Genomic DNA, 21,430 nt, shown 5'->3' on the forward strand with positions numbered 1-21,430 from the left:
TACAGTTGTGGGATCGCACAACGTTACACGATGTGCGGTGTGCGCACGATGTGTGCACGGTGTGTGAACGATGTGTGCACGATGTGCGAACGATAAAAATGTGGGCGATCAAATCTTGCGCACATTTGTGTGCACGATGGACGAACGTTGTGTGATAACAATCGTGGTTGGTGTAAATTGAGGAATGCCTTAACAATATATACGGTTTCGTGTTTAAACATATAAACCTTGATTTTTACGTATGTTTCTATATTCTACCTACACCTATAAACTTATCTTTATATCTATACTTTCTTAAATTTAGAAATTGTGTTTTTGGTAATTTTTAAACGACCTTAATCGACACCTGTGAAATCACAACACAGTCTCGTATACAGGTTAACATATATAGCCACTAGCCGTCTACATGTACCTGGATGGTAGTTTTCCCCCGCCCGGGGTGCTTACTTATTTCTTCGGGTAGGGCCAGGGGTGTGAAAACACAGGTGAAGGGGAGCTATAGGCAAGCCGAATGCAAATAACAAATACTAAATGTCCAGCTGTGTTTTCATTACGGTCATACGGTATCGCATATCAGCTCTATGTGTCAGGTACAGGCCAGGTCAAACCCCGGTAACTCATCAAATTGTTAATTACATATTCTGTTACCTTGGCGCGAAACCCATTCTTGACAGTCTAACGGTCACTGTAATGCTGTGTTACACGCATTGTACAACTGTACATAATCTTCATTACTATGATGAGATATTACAATAATACATACAGTTTTCATTATTGCATACATATTTTTTTCATTAATTAATAGTGATCTACAAATTGTACCCAATCGCACAGTTGTGCGGAGAGAAGCGCACAACGGGGCGAACAATTGTTAAATCGCACAGTTGTGCACACCATGTGTGGACGATGTGCGGACGGTGTGTGAACGATGTATGCACGGTGTGCGCACACTATTTTTGGTGCGTTGTGCGGTCACACAACTGTATATCACTTTGGTATGGAACAAGTGTGTGTTGGTCCCCTTTGTAGTCCAGGTATGTCACTTTGGTATCTAATAGGTATGTATTGTTTCCCTGCGTAGTACTCTTGTTTAAGGTCTGTTTGATTATGTATGTCATTTGCCCATGTGTTTTATTTAATAGATTGTTTGACTGGAGACCAGAGAAGAAGGAATTGGGGGAAGTTGCTGGTGCTGCACGACAGAAGAATGAGAAAGTTGTGGTCTTAAAGAACATGTTTGATCCCAATGAATTTGAAGTAAGTATATATTGAGGATGCTGGAACTCTGAGGTAAGTATTGATATAAGATACTTGAATCATGAAGTAAGTCTTGATGAGAGATACTTAATAATGTGATATGGGATGTAGGAATGAGTAATATTGTATAAAATGCTGGAACCAAAGTAACTGAAATATACAGTGTACATATATGAGGAGAATATATTTTCAAAAATCATTTCTATTGATATCATAAGCAGTGGCGGATCCAGAGANTGATATAAGATACTTGAATCATGAAGTAAGTCTTGATGAGAGATACTTAATAATGTGATATGGGATGTAGGAATGAGTAATATTGTATAAAATGCTGGAACCAAAGTAACTGAAATATACAGTGTACATATATGAGGAGAATATATTTTCAAAAATCATTTCTATTGATATCATAAGTCAATATTAAAATTGAAAAATTACAGAAATATTTGTTTGATTAAGGAGGAAAATATTAGTGAAATATTCCATGGGCGATAATATGGTTGATGGTTGTGTGCTGTGTGTTAGTGAGTTGTTTCCCCTTTGACATAAGTTTACTAACATTAGTAGGTCTAATACTGGTTATCTCCCTTCGAACAATTATTTGATACATGTATTCTTCATTGGGTTTTACAGAAATAAGGTTGGATTGAAATTATGGGATTTCAGGGGTTTTGCCAGGTGTTTATAGAGTCCTGTACAGGGACCCATCCCCCAAGTGAAAATGACCCTGAATTTTCCCAATTTCAGTCTTTATTTTCCCAATTGAATTAAAAAGCATGTTTATACAAGTTTCCAGTTGTTATGTGTGCAGCATTCAAAGTATTACCGTCCATGAAGGAGCATTTAAAATACATAAGTAAAGAAAATTTGAAATGAGTTAAAAAAAAACACTGGAAATTTATGTTTTTTTTTTATTGCTGTACATTTTACTGTAAGAAGCAGCGTCAGGAAACTTTTTGCTAATCTCATTGCAAATTTTATTTTTTTTCAAACTTGTGAGAACACTTATGATATTTCCCATTTTTTGCCAAATGTGGATGATATTTTCATAGTTTCTGCTCAAGGGCCCTTTCCCAAAATAGCTGGCGAAAAAGCCTGGATTTTCCTTACCAGAATATTCACTCTATTAAAAAAATGACAGAAATATTGCAGTTTTTCTCCATTGATGGTGTAATATTTCAAACCATGCAAGTTTCTGATCGCCTTTATATAACCAATTAGGATTTGATAAAGGATTATGGAAAAATATAAATTTAAAAACTGTCTGGGGGGTGGGGGGAAGGGCGATATTTTATGAAATTTTCAGTTTACTGAGTATAAATGTAGTACTGCAGTTAATATTTTCTACTCACTTGGTTGCCAGTAAGCAAAAATAATAGATTTTGATTAATATGCTTCAATGGTGACCATTTCTTTATGCAAGGTATGTATGACTCAGGGATCTATGCAATTGAAGTGGTTTCTCTGTTGTGATCTGTTGTTACATACACAAAAGAAAAAGATGTCTTTGGAAACATTATTTCATCTAACTTATCACTCTCGGGTAGTCATCATTGCATATAATGAAAATAAAATAGGAACTAATGAAAATTTAAGCCCTTTTAAATTTGAGTTCATTTTTCACACTCAAAAGCTCACAACATTGACAAAAATGAGTGTCTCTCAACGAAAATTGGCTTCATTTTGTTTTTTATACAGACAAAATTTAACTTTTCTACATTTCTGCTGTGGAAGGAAGTTGTAGTTAGCATGTATAAATCCCTCTCTGAAATTGTGGGTAGTGAATTGTAGAAATATTATGTATCACAACCAGTAAGCGTTTATGTGTGACATTTTGATGACAAGTATGGTTATCATGTTATCATGTAAACACCCTATCTGGAATGTGTTAAGTGAAGTTAGTGTATATAAATTCCTATAAGGAATTATGGGTAGTGATGTTAGCATGTAAACACCCTCTCTGGAATGCGTTAAGTTAAGTTAGTGTATATAAATTCCTATAAGGAATTATGGGTAGTGATGTTAGCATGTAAACACCCTCTCTGGAATGCGTTAAGTTAAGTTAGTGTATATAAATTCCTATAAGGAATTATGGGTAGTGATGTTAGCATGCTGTATTGTGGTTAGCGAACATCGTATCTCTACACAATTATATATATATTAGATTTCTTACTTGAATATCTCGGTTAGGTGTGTTATCCAGTATCTTAATTCCAGGAAAATGTGGCTTAAAACGAAGCTCATTGCTATGTTCCTCAGTATAGTATGTGCAAGTTGTGTTCTGAGGCTGGCAACAGTATGTTGTGTGACGTTCATACTACAAAGTGTCGAATACATTCTCAAGGTTTATAAACATTAGTCTGTGAGGTTCACATCTGCTGAAACTTCTTTTACGGGTAATGCTGTTCTTCTGTTCGAATGTATTGTGCGAACAATAGTCTTGTCATGAGTTGATGAATCTTGGTAATGATATTAGAAATCCCCAAACCATCGGCAGCATAATTGTAGTTTAGCAATTGGGCAGGTAGACCTCAAATTGTGTTCAGTACAGTGTGGTAATTTAATATACTGTATACAGTGTTGGGTAGTTTCCATCTGTAGCGTTGAGTGTTTCAACTATTGACTAGGTAGCCATGTAGGTTTTCCTCTTGGGTATTGTGGTAATTACAAAGTCAATGAGATTATGACAGACTTACAAAGTCAATGAGATCAAGACAGACTTACAAAGTCAATGACATCAAGACAGACTTACAATGTCAATGAGATCAAGACAGACTTACAAAGTCAATGAAATCATGACAGACTTACAAAGTCAATGAGATCAAGACAGACTTGCATAGTCCATGAGATATGTCATCTGAAAGGTTGGTAAAATGTAGAAATTCTGTAATCTTCGATATGTCCATCTATATGGCTTAAAGGAGAGAGATGGATTCCATAAGGAATGCAAGGGACCTCCTCAAAAAACAATTAGTAACAACTGGGGGGTGGGCACCCATCGTCCTTTTCATTTGTCTTGGATACTTAGCAAATGAATCTGCTTGAAATATTTACAGTGACAAAGTCGACAAGAACATGATAGACTTGCATAGTCCATGAGATCATATCTATACACAATATCTATTGTCAGCTCCAACAACCCAGGTGGAGTATAAAATGGTCTGGGGTGGGTGTTGCGGTATCTGTGCTGTAGCATTCAAGTGAGGTGGCACTATAAATGATACCGTTGGAAGCACAGTCCCACTACAAACAGAACACAATACATCTCCAGCACACAAGCAGGCATACACACATAGGGAGATATTAGCCAGGTGGCATAGGACTAGTAGTTAGCGCCTGATAAGGCAGCTCCTGATAAGGCAGCTCCTGCGAAATCCTCAATATTGTATTGATTAATATATATGCTAATTGTATTGACTGTATACAATTATATATCTATGTACTGTAAAGCGCTTCAGAGTGGCTTATGTTAGCTAGATAGGGCGCTATATCAAATGTTGTATATTATTATTCCTTATTATGAGATCATGACAGACTTGCAAAGTCAATGAAATCAAGACAGACTTAAAAAGTCAATGAGATCATGACAGACTTACACAGTCAATGAGATCAAGACAGACTTACAAAGTCAATGACATCAAGACAGACTTACAAAGTCAATGAGATCAAGACAGACTTACAAAGTCAATGAGATCATGACAGACTTACAAAGTCAATGAGATCAAGACAGCCTTGCATAGTGCATGAGATCATCACAGACTTACAAAGTCAATGAGATCAAGACAGACCTACAATGTCAATGAGACCAAGACAGACTTACAAAGTCAATGAGATCAAGACAGACTTACAAAGTCAATGAGATCATGACAGACTTACAAAGTCAATGAAATCAAGAAAGACTTACAAAGTCAATGAGATCAAGACAGACTTATTAAGTCAATGAGATCAAGACAGACTTACAAAGTCAATGAGATCAAGACAGACTTTCAAAGTCAATGAGATCATGACTGATTTACTAGGATGTGTATTTACTGGAGTATAGGGAAACTGCTTGATATAGGTCCTCATTTCGAACAGTTGATTTTTAGTGTAACACCAGTTGAATACTACAGGAGAGAAACCATATTAACTAGTGCAGGCCATACTATACTCAACTCAAGGTGAGTGAAGTTGAACAACAAGAAAAAATAGTTTCCTCAAAGTCAGGCAGGAATTGAACCTACTGCTTGGTGGTCATAAGGCAGACATACTACCAACAATGATTTGGGAATACTCTCCTGCTGGAAAAACACAAATAACAACAGCTAACCAGTGATTCAAGAATACTTGTCTGTTAGTAGGTGTAATCTGTTTGGCTTGACCTACCTTTAGGTTACGGTTGTATTTCCTTGGTACAGGCCACCACATAATCACTTACTCATCTCATTAAATATGCCGGTATCAGTGTGTTTTGCTTGGTATACTAAAGCATATGCAACACTTCACCGCCTATATAAAAATGACGTATAAAGAAGATCAGAACATTGACAAGGATTTGTTGAAGTTTATTATCGTGATCATTAAGGATGTACACCTCCGAGAAGTCAAAAAAATCCTGTATTAAACTTTTGTTCATATATGGATTTTTGGAAAAGGAGTTTATGGCATATTAAAAAAGGCCAAAAAAACGGTATGTCCGTGTGTTCGTTTTTGTGCTATGATCGGTCAAAGATACCAATTTAACACAACATGAGAATTTAGGTGATTTTTTGGGTTTTGACTTCGTTCTCCCAAGTGTGTTATCAGATATGTATGAATGTTTATAGAATTGATGAAAATATTATTTTCTTTTAAATGATGGAAGTAAAAATTCTTAATCTTATTCTTTTAACTCAGAAAGCCGATTTAAGTTACCTCTACCCCCTATTTTTTAATTCTTGGAAAAAAGGTTCTACAAACAACAGGCATCTAGCTTTTTTGACATATTTTTCAGATGCGTGTTTGCTAATAAACTTGATCATGATTTATTAAATATTACAAAAACCCGTTACACCGGATCAAAACGAGACTTGAACGTGATTGAAACCTCAGAAGAGTACATACTTAAGTGATATTGATACTGTTCGGTCATTAAGCCAGTTGTATGACAGTTGGAGCCACTGCACACTTAATGGACCTGTGATATTCCGATGTGGACTGTGTACACATACAGCAATGCAGAAACAATGCCAGGTATGTCCTCAGTCTCACTTTTGTCAGACCTGTTGTTGGCAGGTATTACCCTAGTTGTGTATCCCAATACATCCCCCCTGCCATTTACCACGTTCGATGTCACATTTAATACGCAGTGAACATAAGGTCACGCAGTGTATCAACTCGCCTAGCTGATCTACGTTAAAATAGACTTGTTCTTTATCAAACACTTTATCAAAAGTGAAAAAGAACACAAATATATGGCAACGTCAATATGCCAGCAAAAAATTCGAATGAAAAATTTACAAAAAAGAAAACAACAAAAACAATAGAGACACCAGAACAAAGGAAACATGGTCCTCCACACATAAATGTAGAGACGAAACCGGGTGTACCGGAAGTGTAAGCGAATAATACACACGTGACACCCGTCATGTTGTAGTCCTCAAACCTAAGAAATTATGTACAGTATTATGCAGCGACCTAAGACATATATAAAAAAATAGCTGCTTTCACCCTTCACAGGCCTCTTCAGGTTTATTCAAAAGGACAACGTCGTGACGTCACAATTACATGTCATCACACTACAATAGTAACGTGACCTCACGAAGTACACAAGATTGGTGTACAATTTAGCGTACAATTTTACTGTGGCCTGTTGAGACGTGGTTTTGATATTTTGATTAGTTGGTCTTCTTTCGTTTCTCTTAAAATAGTGTCTGATGAAAATAGTTGATACAAAGGTAATACATTAAATTTATCACCGGCACATTCATGATATATATATATATAAGTCTACTACTGTGATCAACAAAGATATCTAATATGTGGACATCAAGTCATAATAAAGACTATGGAGTTTCCTAAACGTGAATTGAAACTTCTTGGGAAGAACATCTGTAGTAGTTTATTGTTAATGAATCTGTTATATCATGATTTTCAATACTGTTGTTATCTTTTTTCAGAGGATAAAAGTAAGTGACGGTTATTCTGAAAATTCTTATTATCAAAGGAAAATACAGGGAACATGTGGTCGACCATATACAAAAGCAATGTCCACTTAACTAACTATAACGTAATGTACACAGCGTTAAGTAAGTGTCCGGCTATCTAAGTTTCAGTCGGACGTAGTTTGAACAAACATGTAAATCAAACCAAATAATTACTTGAACGCCACAATATAAATGCACGTTTAACGTACACACTAAATTTGAACTTCTACTGAAAACAAGCAGTCTGGGTGTAATTGTATGCTCTTAAAATAACGCTGCTTTATGAATGTTAGTAAAACAATAGATAAAGCTAGAGCAGCAGCCGTTTTAAAAAAGAAACATTCTAAGAATGCAAAATGATTTTGATACTGTCCAATGACATTGTAGATCTGCATTTTCCCATATCAACTGCACCTTCCTAAACAGCATGGTATTTATTTACCAGGGGAGGCTACTTGTGTCAAGTGGTCCCTCATCAGCAGCGCTAGCGGTGACAAATTAACCTTGTCAAGTACCTGGTTAACTTCTAAGGGGAAACATCTCGACATGAATACACCCTAAACTTGTCTATTGCTGTGTTGATCAGGTTACCTACCTCCCACAGCATACACCATCTCACGGGACACAATGGAGGGAGAACATCATTATTATATTTGTACTTTCTTTTTTGAAAATACTTAGATAAAATGACAAAATATACATCATATTGGAAATCAGTGAAACAAAACTGTTTAAGTGAAATATTGTCCACACCAAAATAGGTATAGATGTATGTATGAACTATGGTTGGCTCTAATTAAGAAGAGAGATTGTTAGTGTTGACCGAACTCTGTTAGTGTAGGATTGTTGAACTGCACTGATCAATATATATGTATCTGATATCCAACAGATTTAGTGGATTTCCGACTTGAAGGTGTTAAACTGATAATTAGTTCAACTATGTCTGGTATTATTAATTGTTTTTCTTTTCAAAGAAATAATTTAAAATCTGTACACATGTTCATGTATATCCTTGGCATGCCATTTAGTTTTTCTTAAATTGATAGACATCTAGAAGGGAAGCTTTACCGATTGGTAATGGTACTCATTGAATATCAATTTCTTTTCCCAGTATACTATAAGCGGGACTTCTTTTTAACAATACAAGTTCTCTGATCAGAAGCCTGTCAGCAAGGAATGTTTTTATATGCCCGTCACAACTTGAAGATATTATACTATCACTGTCCGTCTGCTTACATAACTAGTATCAGTTCTTTCCCAAATCTTGTTTGATAAGAATAATTAAATGCAGCGTTTTCATAGTTTGATAATTTTGTCACAATAATATATCGGAAGGGTTCGAAGTGTGACACTGCACTTAACGGCACAATACCTAAATATTCTCTGGAATTCGACTAAATTTGTTTTGTTGAAACTTTTTAAGTTAAATATCGGAATAATTAACAATGCCATTAACTCAGCATCATTTCATCGCCAGTGATATGTGTTTCTCATTTACCCCCAAGGTATTGTGGGCGTATGATGTGCTCTTGTATGAACACTTCACGTTTTGTTTTGGTGTCTTTGACGACGAACTTCATCAGTTTTTTTATTGCACTTTTATATAGTGTCTCGATTTGTTTGAACATACACGTGTAAGCAAAAATGTTCCTCTCATCGGCACAATGTCTCTCTCTCTATATATATAAAATAAAATATACCAGATTTCTGATTTGGTGAATTCTAGGTATTATCAAATGATGACACACCTTATTCTATATATCTGTTTTCGGGACTTTAGGCGCTAAAGATGTATCTTGTTGTTAAATATGTATCGTGTGTGTAATGGTAACTAGGAGGTGTCAGTTTGAACCTGTTGTGAAGGTTGTTGTATTCATGACGGGAACGGTTCGGATTGTTACGGGACTATTTCTGGTTGATCGAGGTTTAGCATCTGGTCAAGGACGTCGCACCTGTTAATTAATGTTACACCTGTAAAGTGTTGTTAAACTTTGTGTGGATTGTAATAACACGTAATAGTAATGTGTTACGCCACCACCTGAAAATGTCGAAAAAAGTTGGTATTTGTCTTCAACTACAAGACGACAGTGGACGCGGGCATTGTCTGACATTGAGGTAAATTCGAGCAATACCTGTCGCCATCGTATGTAGACTTCGTAAACTCTCTTTCACTTCCCATTGTAATAGTACTGGTGAGTGTATGTGAACTCACTTTCACTTCCCATTGTAATAATAATGACGAGTATCTGTTTTGTGGTATGTGAGATTAACAGAAAACACGTGTTTGGTGTAGCTATAAGGCTTTCTTATGTTACTAGTGCCTAAATATACCACTTCGTTACCATGTCACTAAATATACCTCTTCGTTACCATGCCACTAAATATACCATTTCGTTACCATGCCATTAGATATACCACTTCGTTACCATGCCACTAAATATACCACTTCGTTACCATGCCACTAAATATACCATTTCGTTACCATGCCACTAAATATACCACTTCGTTACCATGCCATTAGATATACCACTTCGTTACCATGCCACTAAATATACCACTTCGTTACCATGCCACTAAATATACCTCTTCGTTACCATGCCACTAAATATACCACTTCGTTACCATGCCATTAAATATACCACTTCGTTACCATGCCATTAGATATACCACTTCGTTACCATGCCACTAAATATACCACTTCGTTACCATGCCGCTAAATATACCACTTCGTTACCATATCACTAAATATACCACTTCATTACCATGCCACTAAATATACCACTTCGTTACCATGCCACTTAATATACCACTTCGTTAATTACCATGCAACTAAATAAACCACTTCGTTATCATATCACCTAAGATACCACTTAATTGCCATGTCACAAAATATACCACTTCGTTACCATATCACTAAATATACCACTTTGTTACCATGTCGCATGGGAACGTATTTCAAACTACAAGGGTTATATTGATCTAGATTTGATTTTAACATCCACAATAACGTTTTTAATTATTCAGTGAGATTTATTGTTAAATTGTTTATTATTGTGTTTGGTTTACACAGTGATGACGTGTAAGTTACTATTTTGAATTAATAGTGTTAGTGGTGTGATGGCTGTATTTGTTTATTATTGTGTTTGGTTTACACAGTGATGACTTGTAAGTTACTATTTTGAATTAATAGTGTTAGTGGTGTGATGGCTGTATTTGATAGCTGATACTTTTTACGTATGTTTGTTACAATCTCACAAACTTTTCTTTTGCCACAATAATTTGGTGCCATTTTGTGTTAGTGTGTTTTTCACGTGATCTTTGTTGTGCCTCAATGAGACCCCCTACCGTGGTTATAGACAATCCATAGCACAGAAACTGTCACAGTCCGAACTACTCCACTGTGTACAACACATTCTCGGACAGTAACAGTCATATCATTTACAGGGTTTCACACTTAGTTAGTAAACATCTCTTGTATTGATTACGTTTCACGTTCACCAGGGACAAAAAAGCGGCCAACTTGTTCACATTCAAGTGCTGAAGTTTGTATTCTGTTTGGCTGATACTCGCAGGATATGTAACCAAGTTTTCATTTAAGCGACAGGATTCGGATAATATTTCAAAGATAATACAGTTTATTTATTTATTAATTAAAACAAATAAAGTTGATGTGAAACTAAATATAATGTTGATAAAACAAACTTTTTACTCTGACCACCTTGTCAGCTTTCGAACGTTCAGGATACATTGTACTTATACGACTTCATTTAAATCACAGCAGCCAAAACTCCAAGACAAATTATATGAAAATAAATTATGACTTGATATGAAAATTGATATATGTTATGCATATGCATGCGCAGATATTTATAAGTGCTTGCTACATTAAAGAATGAAGAATTTTGTGAAAGAAGCCCTATTTCATATGTGAAATTAATTTGTAATGAAATGCGGTTTACCCAGATATGACAATTATCATTATTATTTTTTAGATTGCAGACGTGATTTATTTTGGATATTCTCAATTATTCGGCCTTTTTTTACTTCAATAATGATGTCGATAAAGGTAAAGGGCGAGAATAACGTCATTGAACATGACAAACTGACACAAATTATCAAAGATTGATATGAAAATGTTTATTTTTATTATTTGAGTTATTTCTTTTTCTTTAACTTTAATTAGTAGATTACTATCTTTTCAATTTTCAAAGTTGAGTTGAATCGGTAGTACAAGCTGACAAGACAGTTACATCAGTTACCTCCAATATTATAAAATATTTGTTATTAGAAACAACAACTGAAACATATCAGTCATCTTGCGCTGTGTATTATATACATTACTTAATACAAAATTCCTCTGATAGGTGTGATCAAGTGTGTAAATTAATCTTGTTATACAGTTGTGTGAAGTTTTTGTTTTCCTTTCCTCGATAGCATTCATTTTGTTTTGGAAAGTGTAAAAACATTTCCGAGCATTTTGGGTTCTATATGGATAAAAAGAAAATTATTTTTTGACAACTGGTGACGTAAGATGAAATGTAATTTAAATTAATGTTGATATTCGTTAATAGGTAAATTGTTAAAATGTTTTGAGGATAAGCCTATTATAGTTTTGTAATCAACTATGATGTTTACGAACGTAGAGAATGGTTAATAATGTTTAGGACAAGAATTTTCATTTTACTGAAAACTACACTGAATGGCACATAGTTTGTTTTTCGGGGAACATTAAAAACTAATTATTCATTCCAAAGCTGGTTCTGAACAGTTAAAGTCTAATTTTAGTGTGGGAAAAAGTCCGTTTGCACTATATCTTGTCCCGAAATGTAATTATTAACTGCACATAAGCTCTAGGTAGATTTTGTACCGTGGAGGTAAAGTAAGATGTTTAATAATGACGCAGAGAGAAAGAAAAAGCATGGATTCTCGGATCTGTGGGGGTTGCTTGTATTAGAGCCTAGTTATAATGAGACATCACAAGTAAGATTTAAATAGGCGATTATTTACTGTGTATCGCTACTTAACCCCAAGTTGTGATTTAATTCCCGAGGCTGTATTAGCCTACTTAAGGATATTACCCCCTGTATACGTATTACCAGTCCTGTTTGAGTTTTGTAACCGAATAATTTGTCTATATGTAGATTTCTACCGTTGATATTAATAAGGGTATGTTTTAGGGACCCAATAACAATTACCTAAAACCAAGAAAAGGAGTTATTACATTCAGATTTTTCTCAGATGTAAATTAAGGAGATGAAGGGCGCTTGACTACTGTGCCCATCCCAACAATTACCTAGACCCCATTGGGAGACCATTTTGCTTGTGTAACTGTGTAAATTTGGCTCATACCACATCAAAGCAAGTTGTCATATGTGAAAAATTCCTATGGGAAGTTTTGATTAAATTGTAGATACACCACGGTATCGCGAAAATGACATGGAAAGGTTGTCCAATTTGCATGACAGAGTTGCAGTTTGGTGAAATGAGAAAATTCCTTGGTGTATCGAATTAACTTCTATGTGCAAATGTTTTTGAAATTGCACCATGAAATGTGTTTATTTTTGATATTTAGTTTAATGTGTATTTCTTAATTACAGAAATAAACTGACATTAAATCGTTTAACGTAAGTCGATGTCTGTGGCTAGTATATGTTGTTGGCTTTCTTGCACATGGACGCCTTTCACGGGGATCCCGCTGCAATTGTAATATAAACACGAGTATATTTAATGTCATTTTATGAGCATTTGTACAAGATGAAGACAGCAAGAAATAATTGTACGGATTCCATGTGTTTTAACTGCAAATATTCATTATAAAAGGTAATAGTTATTGGTGTTTATATACTATTTTTTATATTACATTAGTTTTTTTTATCATGTTAACATGATGCCCACGTAATGTTGTTATAAAGCATATTAACAAAAGTAGTTTTCTATGATGAATAAGCCTATGTTTACCTGTATTAAGTCTCACCAGCCTTAGTGTCAAATATCGTAAACACTATACAGGTACCGTGCGTAAAGTGAAAAATAAAAAACAGAAAACATAAAAGATTATGCAGGTACCGTGCGAAAAGTAAAAATATACACAGAAGATTTTGAACATTATACAGTTACCGTGCGAAAAGTAAAAATATACACAGAAGATTTTGAACATTATACAGTTACCGTGCGAAAAGTGAAATTATACACAAAAGAATTAAACATTTTACAGGTACCGTGCATAAAGTAAGAATATAAACAGAAAACATTAAACATTATACAGGTACCGTAAGTAAAGTAATATTATAAATAGAAAACAAAACCGTGCGTAAAGTAAAAATATAAACACAAAACATTAACATTATACAAAAAAAAACCACTAAACATTATACAAAAAACATTAAACATTTTACAGGTACCGTGAGTAAAGTAATATTATAAACAGAAAACAAAACCGTGCGTAAATGAAAAATATAAACACAAAACATTAAACATTTTACAGGTACCGTGAGTAAAGTAATAGTATAAACAGAAAACAAAACCGTGCGTAAATGAAAAATATAAACAGAAAACATTAAACATTTTACAGGTACCGTGAGTAAAGTAATATTATAAACAGAAAACAAAACCGTGCGTAAATGAAAAATATAAACACAAAACATTAAACATTATACAGGTACCGTGCGTAAAGTAAAATTATGAACATTAAAAATCATACAGGTACCGTGCGTAAAGTAAAATTATAAACATTAAACATTATACAGGTACCGTGCGTAAAGTAAAATTATAAACATTAAACATTATACAGGTACCGTGCGTAAAGTAAAAATATAAAACATAAAACAAAACCGTGCGTAAAGTAAAAATATAAACAGAAAACAAAACATTATACAGGTACCGTGCGTAAAGTAAAATTATAAACAGAAAACAAAACATTATACAGGTACCGTGCGTAAAGTAAAATTATAAACAGAAAACAAAACGTTATACAGGTACCGTGCGTAAAGAAAAAATATAATACACAAAACAAAACATTATGCGGTTCACTAAAGAATACACTATCGCGCGTCATCGTGACAAAAGCAATTGTTTGGCATTAACACGACTGTTTTATAGGTAGAATAGGAAATCCTTTCCTTCGTCTAAACAGATTTTATAATGTCCTGTGTAATTTACTTCGAAACTAAACATAACAATATATTGTTACTAACACTTCATACGGGCTAAAGTATTAGAAATAACGAATTTATGTTTGGAAATATAATAATAATACATAATTGCTGAGTATTATTCCTCATAATAATTAGCGCAAGTGTTCTTGTAGGAAATGAAATGTTAAACGGTAAGAAGTGAAAACCCGAAAAACAACACTTCCAATCTTTCAAAAAATAAAAATAAAAATATTTTTGTCGAACTTTCACTACGCGCACATCCGTAGGTCAGTCAACTTGGTGCGTTTAGGTGCAACTCGACATCTACATGACGCAAACACATGTAATGCGTACAGACAGTACACTTTTTATGCATCTTTATTAATACAAAGAATGTTGCTTTAATGGACGTTAATAGTAATTGAAGTGATTAACTGTTCCGCCAGAAAATGAATCTGATTTTTCGACACAACCTGCACATGGGGAGCAGACTTCAAAATAGGGATTCAGTTGGAGAACGGGTCGAGAAAGATATGTCGCTGTCAAGGAAAATATTTCCTTGGGCAAACTGTAAGAAAATTGGTTAAAAGTCAGCCATTATGTATGAATGGAAAAGAGGCTAGATGTAATATCCACAATAATTGGCAGGATCAGGTTCCGTCAAAAAACCATTATTGCTCGCGCTTGTAATCCCAGGTATGCATGCCATCTGCACGAGGCTGTCAGGTCGGGGTGCTACACGTGTCGTCTGCTCCAAGACAAATGCTACCAAGGGTCCGATTTCAAAAAACAAATTACACAATACTGGGAGAAGGTAATTCAATTATTTGATTTATGTAAGAAAGATGTCGCAAAATGGCCGTGGTATTTTGCATGCTGGAATTTTGTCATTTCCATCCCAACAGGGGCATAGTGCTGCGCAAGCTTTTCGCATTTTTGGTGTCCCCTAAAACATTAATGCATCCATTTCACATCTGAATGCGCATGAGGTTGTTAGCAAATTGATATGTAGACTCACGGGAAGGAATTTGCCGTGATAGAATTGTAATTGGCTTCATAGAACGGGTAAGTGAATACAAGTCCACACAAGTATGCGATGTTTGGTTTTATGGAAGAACGGCTAGCAGCAGGAGGCTAAGTGATGGGTTGTGTCGCCAACCGAATCAAACAAACTGGGTTTTATTGTGTACATTAATATGTATTCCGGTAATGTCTGCTTCTTATCTAAAATCCATTGCGAAATATTACTACACACGAATTATATATAGTCGTATTAAGTATAATATGGATAATTCGTTGCATTTGATTAGGGTTTACGTGATATGTCGGAATGCAAAAATATGTATTACATTTGTTAATATACACGAACACCGACAGAATTGTAGAATTAGTAGATCATTTAGAAAAAGAAAAGAAACATGATTTTTGATAATCTCCAGCCAGTCTCTTCTAGGTGGTGAAATGTGGTTACATGTATTAACACAGCGACACTTTGTGCTTATAAATAACTGATGGAAATTTAAAAGTAAGTTTATTTAAACCAAATTTCCAAGAAAACCACAATACTCTGAACATACTGTGATAACCTTGAGCGACATTACCCATAGGTGATTACATATGTTTCTGTTTTGTGTTACTATTTAGAAACGTGAAGCTATCTTTATCAATGTCTGCGGCCTTTCTTGTCGTTGTCCCCTTCATCATCATAATCCAGTTTTGTGTTTTTCTTGTATGTGTGTGGTGTACTAATCATGCCGACAGCAGCACATACCTATACCCCATGTACACATAAATACAACCCGGGTTGACAATGATTAATGCATCCTTCCTCACATAAATATGAACAACAAACCACAAGCAGAGTAGTACCGTTTTCTGCTGTTATATTTCAAATGCCGCGCTAGTACCTCGGCTAATTCTTCATTGGGTAGTCGGGTGGCGGCATTGGATAGCGCTCTCGCCTTTCACAAAGACGGCCAGGGCTCGACTCCCCGATCGGATGTGAACAGATATTGGGTCACTTGGCCGACCAAATGGGGTTTCTCCGGGTACTCCGGTTTCTTCCCACATTAAGACCCCTTGCTCGCTACAATTTTGGCCAACGAAAGTGATTAATAAAAGTGTAAGAGAAGTTGATTTGCAACTGTTAAATCAATAAAGTTTATCAAACACGTCATTCCCTTTTACTGTTTCAATATTTATATTTGTATGAACGACGTTTTGAATCCCTTTAAATTTAAAACTAGTTTCGGTTAACGCTACTGTCATATAATAAAAATGGACGATTAGAAAGTTTTAAATTTAAGTATATTTACATTTTTAGATTTTTCGAATACTATGCTAGGTAGACCTGTTGATATATGGCACATACGACTACAAATATAAATCATATAGAGATATGTACACCCAGATATAATAAAGGTCACGGAATATCTCGAGTAACTCTATAACAAGTGTAATGTTGCCTCCCCTCCGTCAGATCACCATAACCCATACAGACATACTACGATACTACTATTATTTATATATGCCGTATTCCCGGGATACGCGGAATGTACATCTGTTGCGTTGGGAATGGTAGCTATTTACTGGTAAACATAAATATAACGTAAATGTGAGGTCGTCCTGAGACTGTATTGGGAAGGTGGACAACCAAAGAGTTCCTCCTATGTGGTATTTGATATAGACTTAAAGAAATCGCATTTTTGGATATCGATGTCTTGGCCTTTCTTTAAGTTATAACCTGAGACAGGAAGTAGAAAATGTATGGGACTAGAATACTAAGTGAAGATAATCTTCTTGAAATTTAATCCTTAGAATCACTTCAATGATAGTAGACAAACTAGTGCATGCATGATAATACTTCTAATCCCGAAATCAATTGCAAGACTAGTGAATCATCTTAATCCAAATTGAAACGTTCACCAACAGTAAGAATACTAACAAAATAAACAATGTCCTAAAATAGAATCATTCAGTGTTAAAACTCAGTCGTCAATTTAAATTACAAAACTGTACCGCAGTACAGTAGGTAGTAAATTTCATTTCTGACTGGTTAGGGTTAGGGTTAGAGTACTGTACTTTAAATCAAATCACATGTGACTCAACTTTGGCGAATATCTATTAAAACTATCCATAGGACACTTAAAAAAATAACATCTGTCAGTAAATTAAAACTATTTATTGTGTAGCATCGAATGACATTTATTCTTGGATATATTTTTAGAAAATGTAAGATTATGAACTTAGTACAATTTCTACACAAGTATATAACATGAGTTTTTGGGGTACCTGGATATTCTGTAATGTAAATGTATGTCTTTGTAATAAATCTGTTCTAGTGTTGGGCTATATCTTAAAAAAAATTATCAGATATTTCGGAGAGTGAGATAAAAATGATTGTGGTTATTTGGCGACTTATCTCTGTATTTTGTTACGGGATGTGAATCTGAGATTATTTCTATTTTGTAACAATGTGTGTTACAATGACAATGTTATGGTTATCTTCGTTTTCCATTTGGTATATGCACGTTTGATCTGGCAGGCATCTATGTTTTTGTAATTTCTGTAGGTACCAAGGAACACCATACCTTAATTTACGTTGTTTTCCTTTCCCTACAGGAGGACCCCACCTTAATTAACGATCTGAGGGACGATGTCAGGATGGAATGTGGCAAATTTGGAGAGGTGAAAAATGTTAAAATATTCGACGTAAGTGAACATTAATGTATTTGTAAATATCTACGGTCAATCATATTCCAAATGTTTTTGTCATTATAGGTAATATTACTTTTATTATCAGTCGCACGCGGATGATATCAATGTTGAATACCGACACATCAGAACAGCCGATGCTTCCTCAACAAAATGAAAATCTATCGATGTGAAATCAAATATTGTTGGAGCCTGTATATTTCGGTTGCTTAATGTCAATCTGAAGAATTTCAAGAAAAAAAAAATGTAATGAATCCATCCATCTCTGATTAACACTTTTTGCGTATTTCCTGTCATAATACGAGTTTGGTAATAAATATGATACTCCCAAAGGAAATCTAGATTGCGTAACATATGCTAATACTTAGGTAAACATTTGATCTAGTGTGCACATATTTTTTTATATATAATATCTTATATTGAAATGATACTACAACAGAAAACATCAGATATCGATGATACTTCACGTGATAGCATCCAATCTCGTGGATGTAAATGATATTTTTTATATGCATTTCACGGTAAATATGAGCCATAATGTAAACTTATGATATACTACATGGGTAAAACATTTAAAAGATTTAAGTCATAAACAATGTAATGTATGTAGAATTCCTTGTTTTCAGAACCATCCTGACGGTGTGATGATGGTATACTTTAAGGCAGCAGATTCGGCTGATGGCTGTATAGCGGCCCTTCACCAGCGATGGTTCTCTAAGCGGCGAGTCATTGCGCAGCAGTGGGACGGACGAACCAAGTATGAAATCGAGGAGTCCGAGGCAGAGAGGAATGAACGATTATCTAAATGGGAAAAGTTCCTGGAAAGTGATAATACGAAATCACAGGGAGAAAGTGAATGTGTCGTTACAAAATCTCAAAGTGATGATGCCGTAGACAAGAGTGCTAAAACGGACTCAAAATCTGAACCAAATGATGTTGAAGTTCAACCAAATAACAACAAAGGACAGGACGACATTGGTTCCATTGACAAGAGCAATGGTAAAGGGTCTAGCAATTCCCAAGACGTCTCCTTAGACACCATGCCCTCCGAGGAAGAGACCGGCGATTCAGCAATGATCACAGAATAAATTACATAAGGAATATACAATGTCTTTTTTTTATCAATCGATCGCAGCACATGACGTTCTATTTTATAACTATTCTTATATCGGGCGATACCATGTGACATAGCCTGTTCTCGCAACTTAAAAAGTAATATGTTTTCAAAGTGAACTCATTTACGCGAGTATTTAAAATATAAACATATTGTATGTCAAAATCAAAGTATTGTTATGAGATGTTCGGGAAGTTTCATGTAATTACGAAAGAAAGTGATGTTATGTAATATTCGAAATGTGAATTAGGTTAGCATCATAGTAACTTTAGATGATATTCGGAATGTTACACTGTATTTAAGAATTGGAGTAATGTTATGAAATATACGGAATGATGATAACGTACAAATCGAGGCAATATTATGAAACATTCAGAATGTTAATTGCCTAAGAATCAAAGTTGTATTATGCACATTCAAAAATGTTAATTACGTAGAAATTTTAAAGTTATTTGTGTAATATTCAGAACGTTAATTACGTAAATTAGGTACATTGTTAGTATCCAATTAATGTTGAGAATTGTAATAACGCCATAATTCAAGTAATGTTAATACACTGCTTGAATTAAAGTAATACTATAAAATATTCAGAATGTTAATTACGTAAATAAGGTACATTGTTAGTATCCAATTAATGTTGAGAATTGTAATAACTGCTTGAATTATTCAGACAACCAATTAAGAATTAAAGTAATAATATTAAATATTCAGAATGTTAATTAGTTAAGAATGGAATCAATTGTGTGGACTGTTTCTAATTGTACGTGCATTACAATCTCGGATTAAATTGGAAATAAACAGACTGGATCATACAATATACAACGTTTAATGGAAACTCTACCTACATGACTGCTTATTTAAAGAATAGTTTATTCGACCACCTCTGAAATGATATACATATCATTATGTAGTTTTTTTTGTCATATTCTTGAAAAGTCAAATGAAATTATGATGTTGTGAACGGAAAATAAATATATGAAAGTACATCAATCTAACATAAGAGATGAAATCTGAATTTAAAATCGATTCAAAATAGAGTGAAAACGGCGGAGATACCCAAACGAAAGGAAAATACGGTATGAACTCCCTATAAAACAGACGAAATGTAGTACTTCAGGAGGGTCAGCGTTCCCAGCATATATAGCTAGCATCATGATGTCTACCCTCTATCCAGCAAGAATTCAGGTCACAAGTGATTTGAAAATCAATACTATACCTAAATAAAACAAGATCAGGGACCCCTGCATTATATGAATTTCAAAAAGGTAAAGGAATACTGATTAGTTTCGTATAAATGAGTAAAATGTGTATATTATAACCGTGCCACTATTCAACAGAGATAATTGTGGCTTTAAGTTTATGACAAGCTTTGGAGACGGAAGTAACATGTAACGGTAAATCCTGACACGTATAACAGATTCTGAGGACTCGAAAACAGAACAATACCCGAATAACCTGGTGGTGGAAAATGAGCCCCGGAGGGTTATCCTGACACGTATAACAGATTCTGAGGACTCAAAAAAAAAGACATTCCCGAATAACTTGGTGGTGGAACAATGAGTATCGGAGGGTTATCCTGACACGTATAACAGATTCTGAGGACTCAAAAACAAAAAATACCCGAATAACCTGGTGATTGAACAATGAGCACCGGAGGGTTATCCTGACAAGTATAACAGATTCTGAGGACTCAAAAACAGACCAATACGCGAATAACTTGGTGGTGGAACAATGAGTACCGGAGGGTTATCCTGACACGTATAACAGATTCTGAGGACTCAAAAACAGAACAATACCCGAATAACCTAGTGGTCGATCAATGAGCACCGGAGGGTTATCCTGACACGTATCACAGATTCTGAGGACTCAAAAACAGAACAATACCCGAATAATCTGATGGTGGAACAATGAGCACCGGAGGGTTATCCTGACACGTATAACAGATTCTGAGGACTCAAAAACAGAGACATACCCGAATAACCTGATGGTTGAACAATGAGACCCGGAGGGTTAGCTTTAACTGCACCACATGGACCATCTGCCAGATC

At 34.9% G+C, this 21,430-nt stretch overlaps 1 protein-coding gene across 2 annotated transcripts in view; it reads left to right on the plus strand.

The window, feature by feature from the left end:
- The window catches only part of LOC110462618 (HIV Tat-specific factor 1-like), a 29,232-nt gene extending 9,031 nt beyond the window's left edge, over nucleotides 1-20,201 (plus strand). Inside the window, exons 6-9 of one of the 2 annotated variants that reach the window (XR_002464303.1) lie at nucleotides 1,143-1,257; nucleotides 18,176-18,265; nucleotides 18,895-19,870; nucleotides 19,995-20,201. Coding sequence is in view for 1 of the 2 variants with exons in the window: in XM_021516654.1 (XP_021372329.1) it covers nucleotides 1,143-1,257; nucleotides 18,176-18,265; nucleotides 18,895-19,356 (667 nt within the window). In the remaining variant the exon portion in view is untranslated. Of the gene's footprint in view, nucleotides 1-1,142; nucleotides 1,258-18,175; nucleotides 18,266-18,894 lie in introns of both variants that reach the window. The other variant, XM_021516654.1, reaches the window with a different exon arrangement.
- Nucleotides 20,202-21,430: the final 1,229 nt, after the last annotated feature.

The sequence above is a fragment of the Mizuhopecten yessoensis genome, unplaced genomic scaffold, assembly GCF_002113885.1.
Source record: "Mizuhopecten yessoensis strain PY_sf001 unplaced genomic scaffold, ASM211388v2 scaffold10813, whole genome shotgun sequence".
NCBI lineage: Eukaryota > Metazoa > Mollusca > Bivalvia > Pectinida > Pectinidae > Mizuhopecten > Mizuhopecten yessoensis.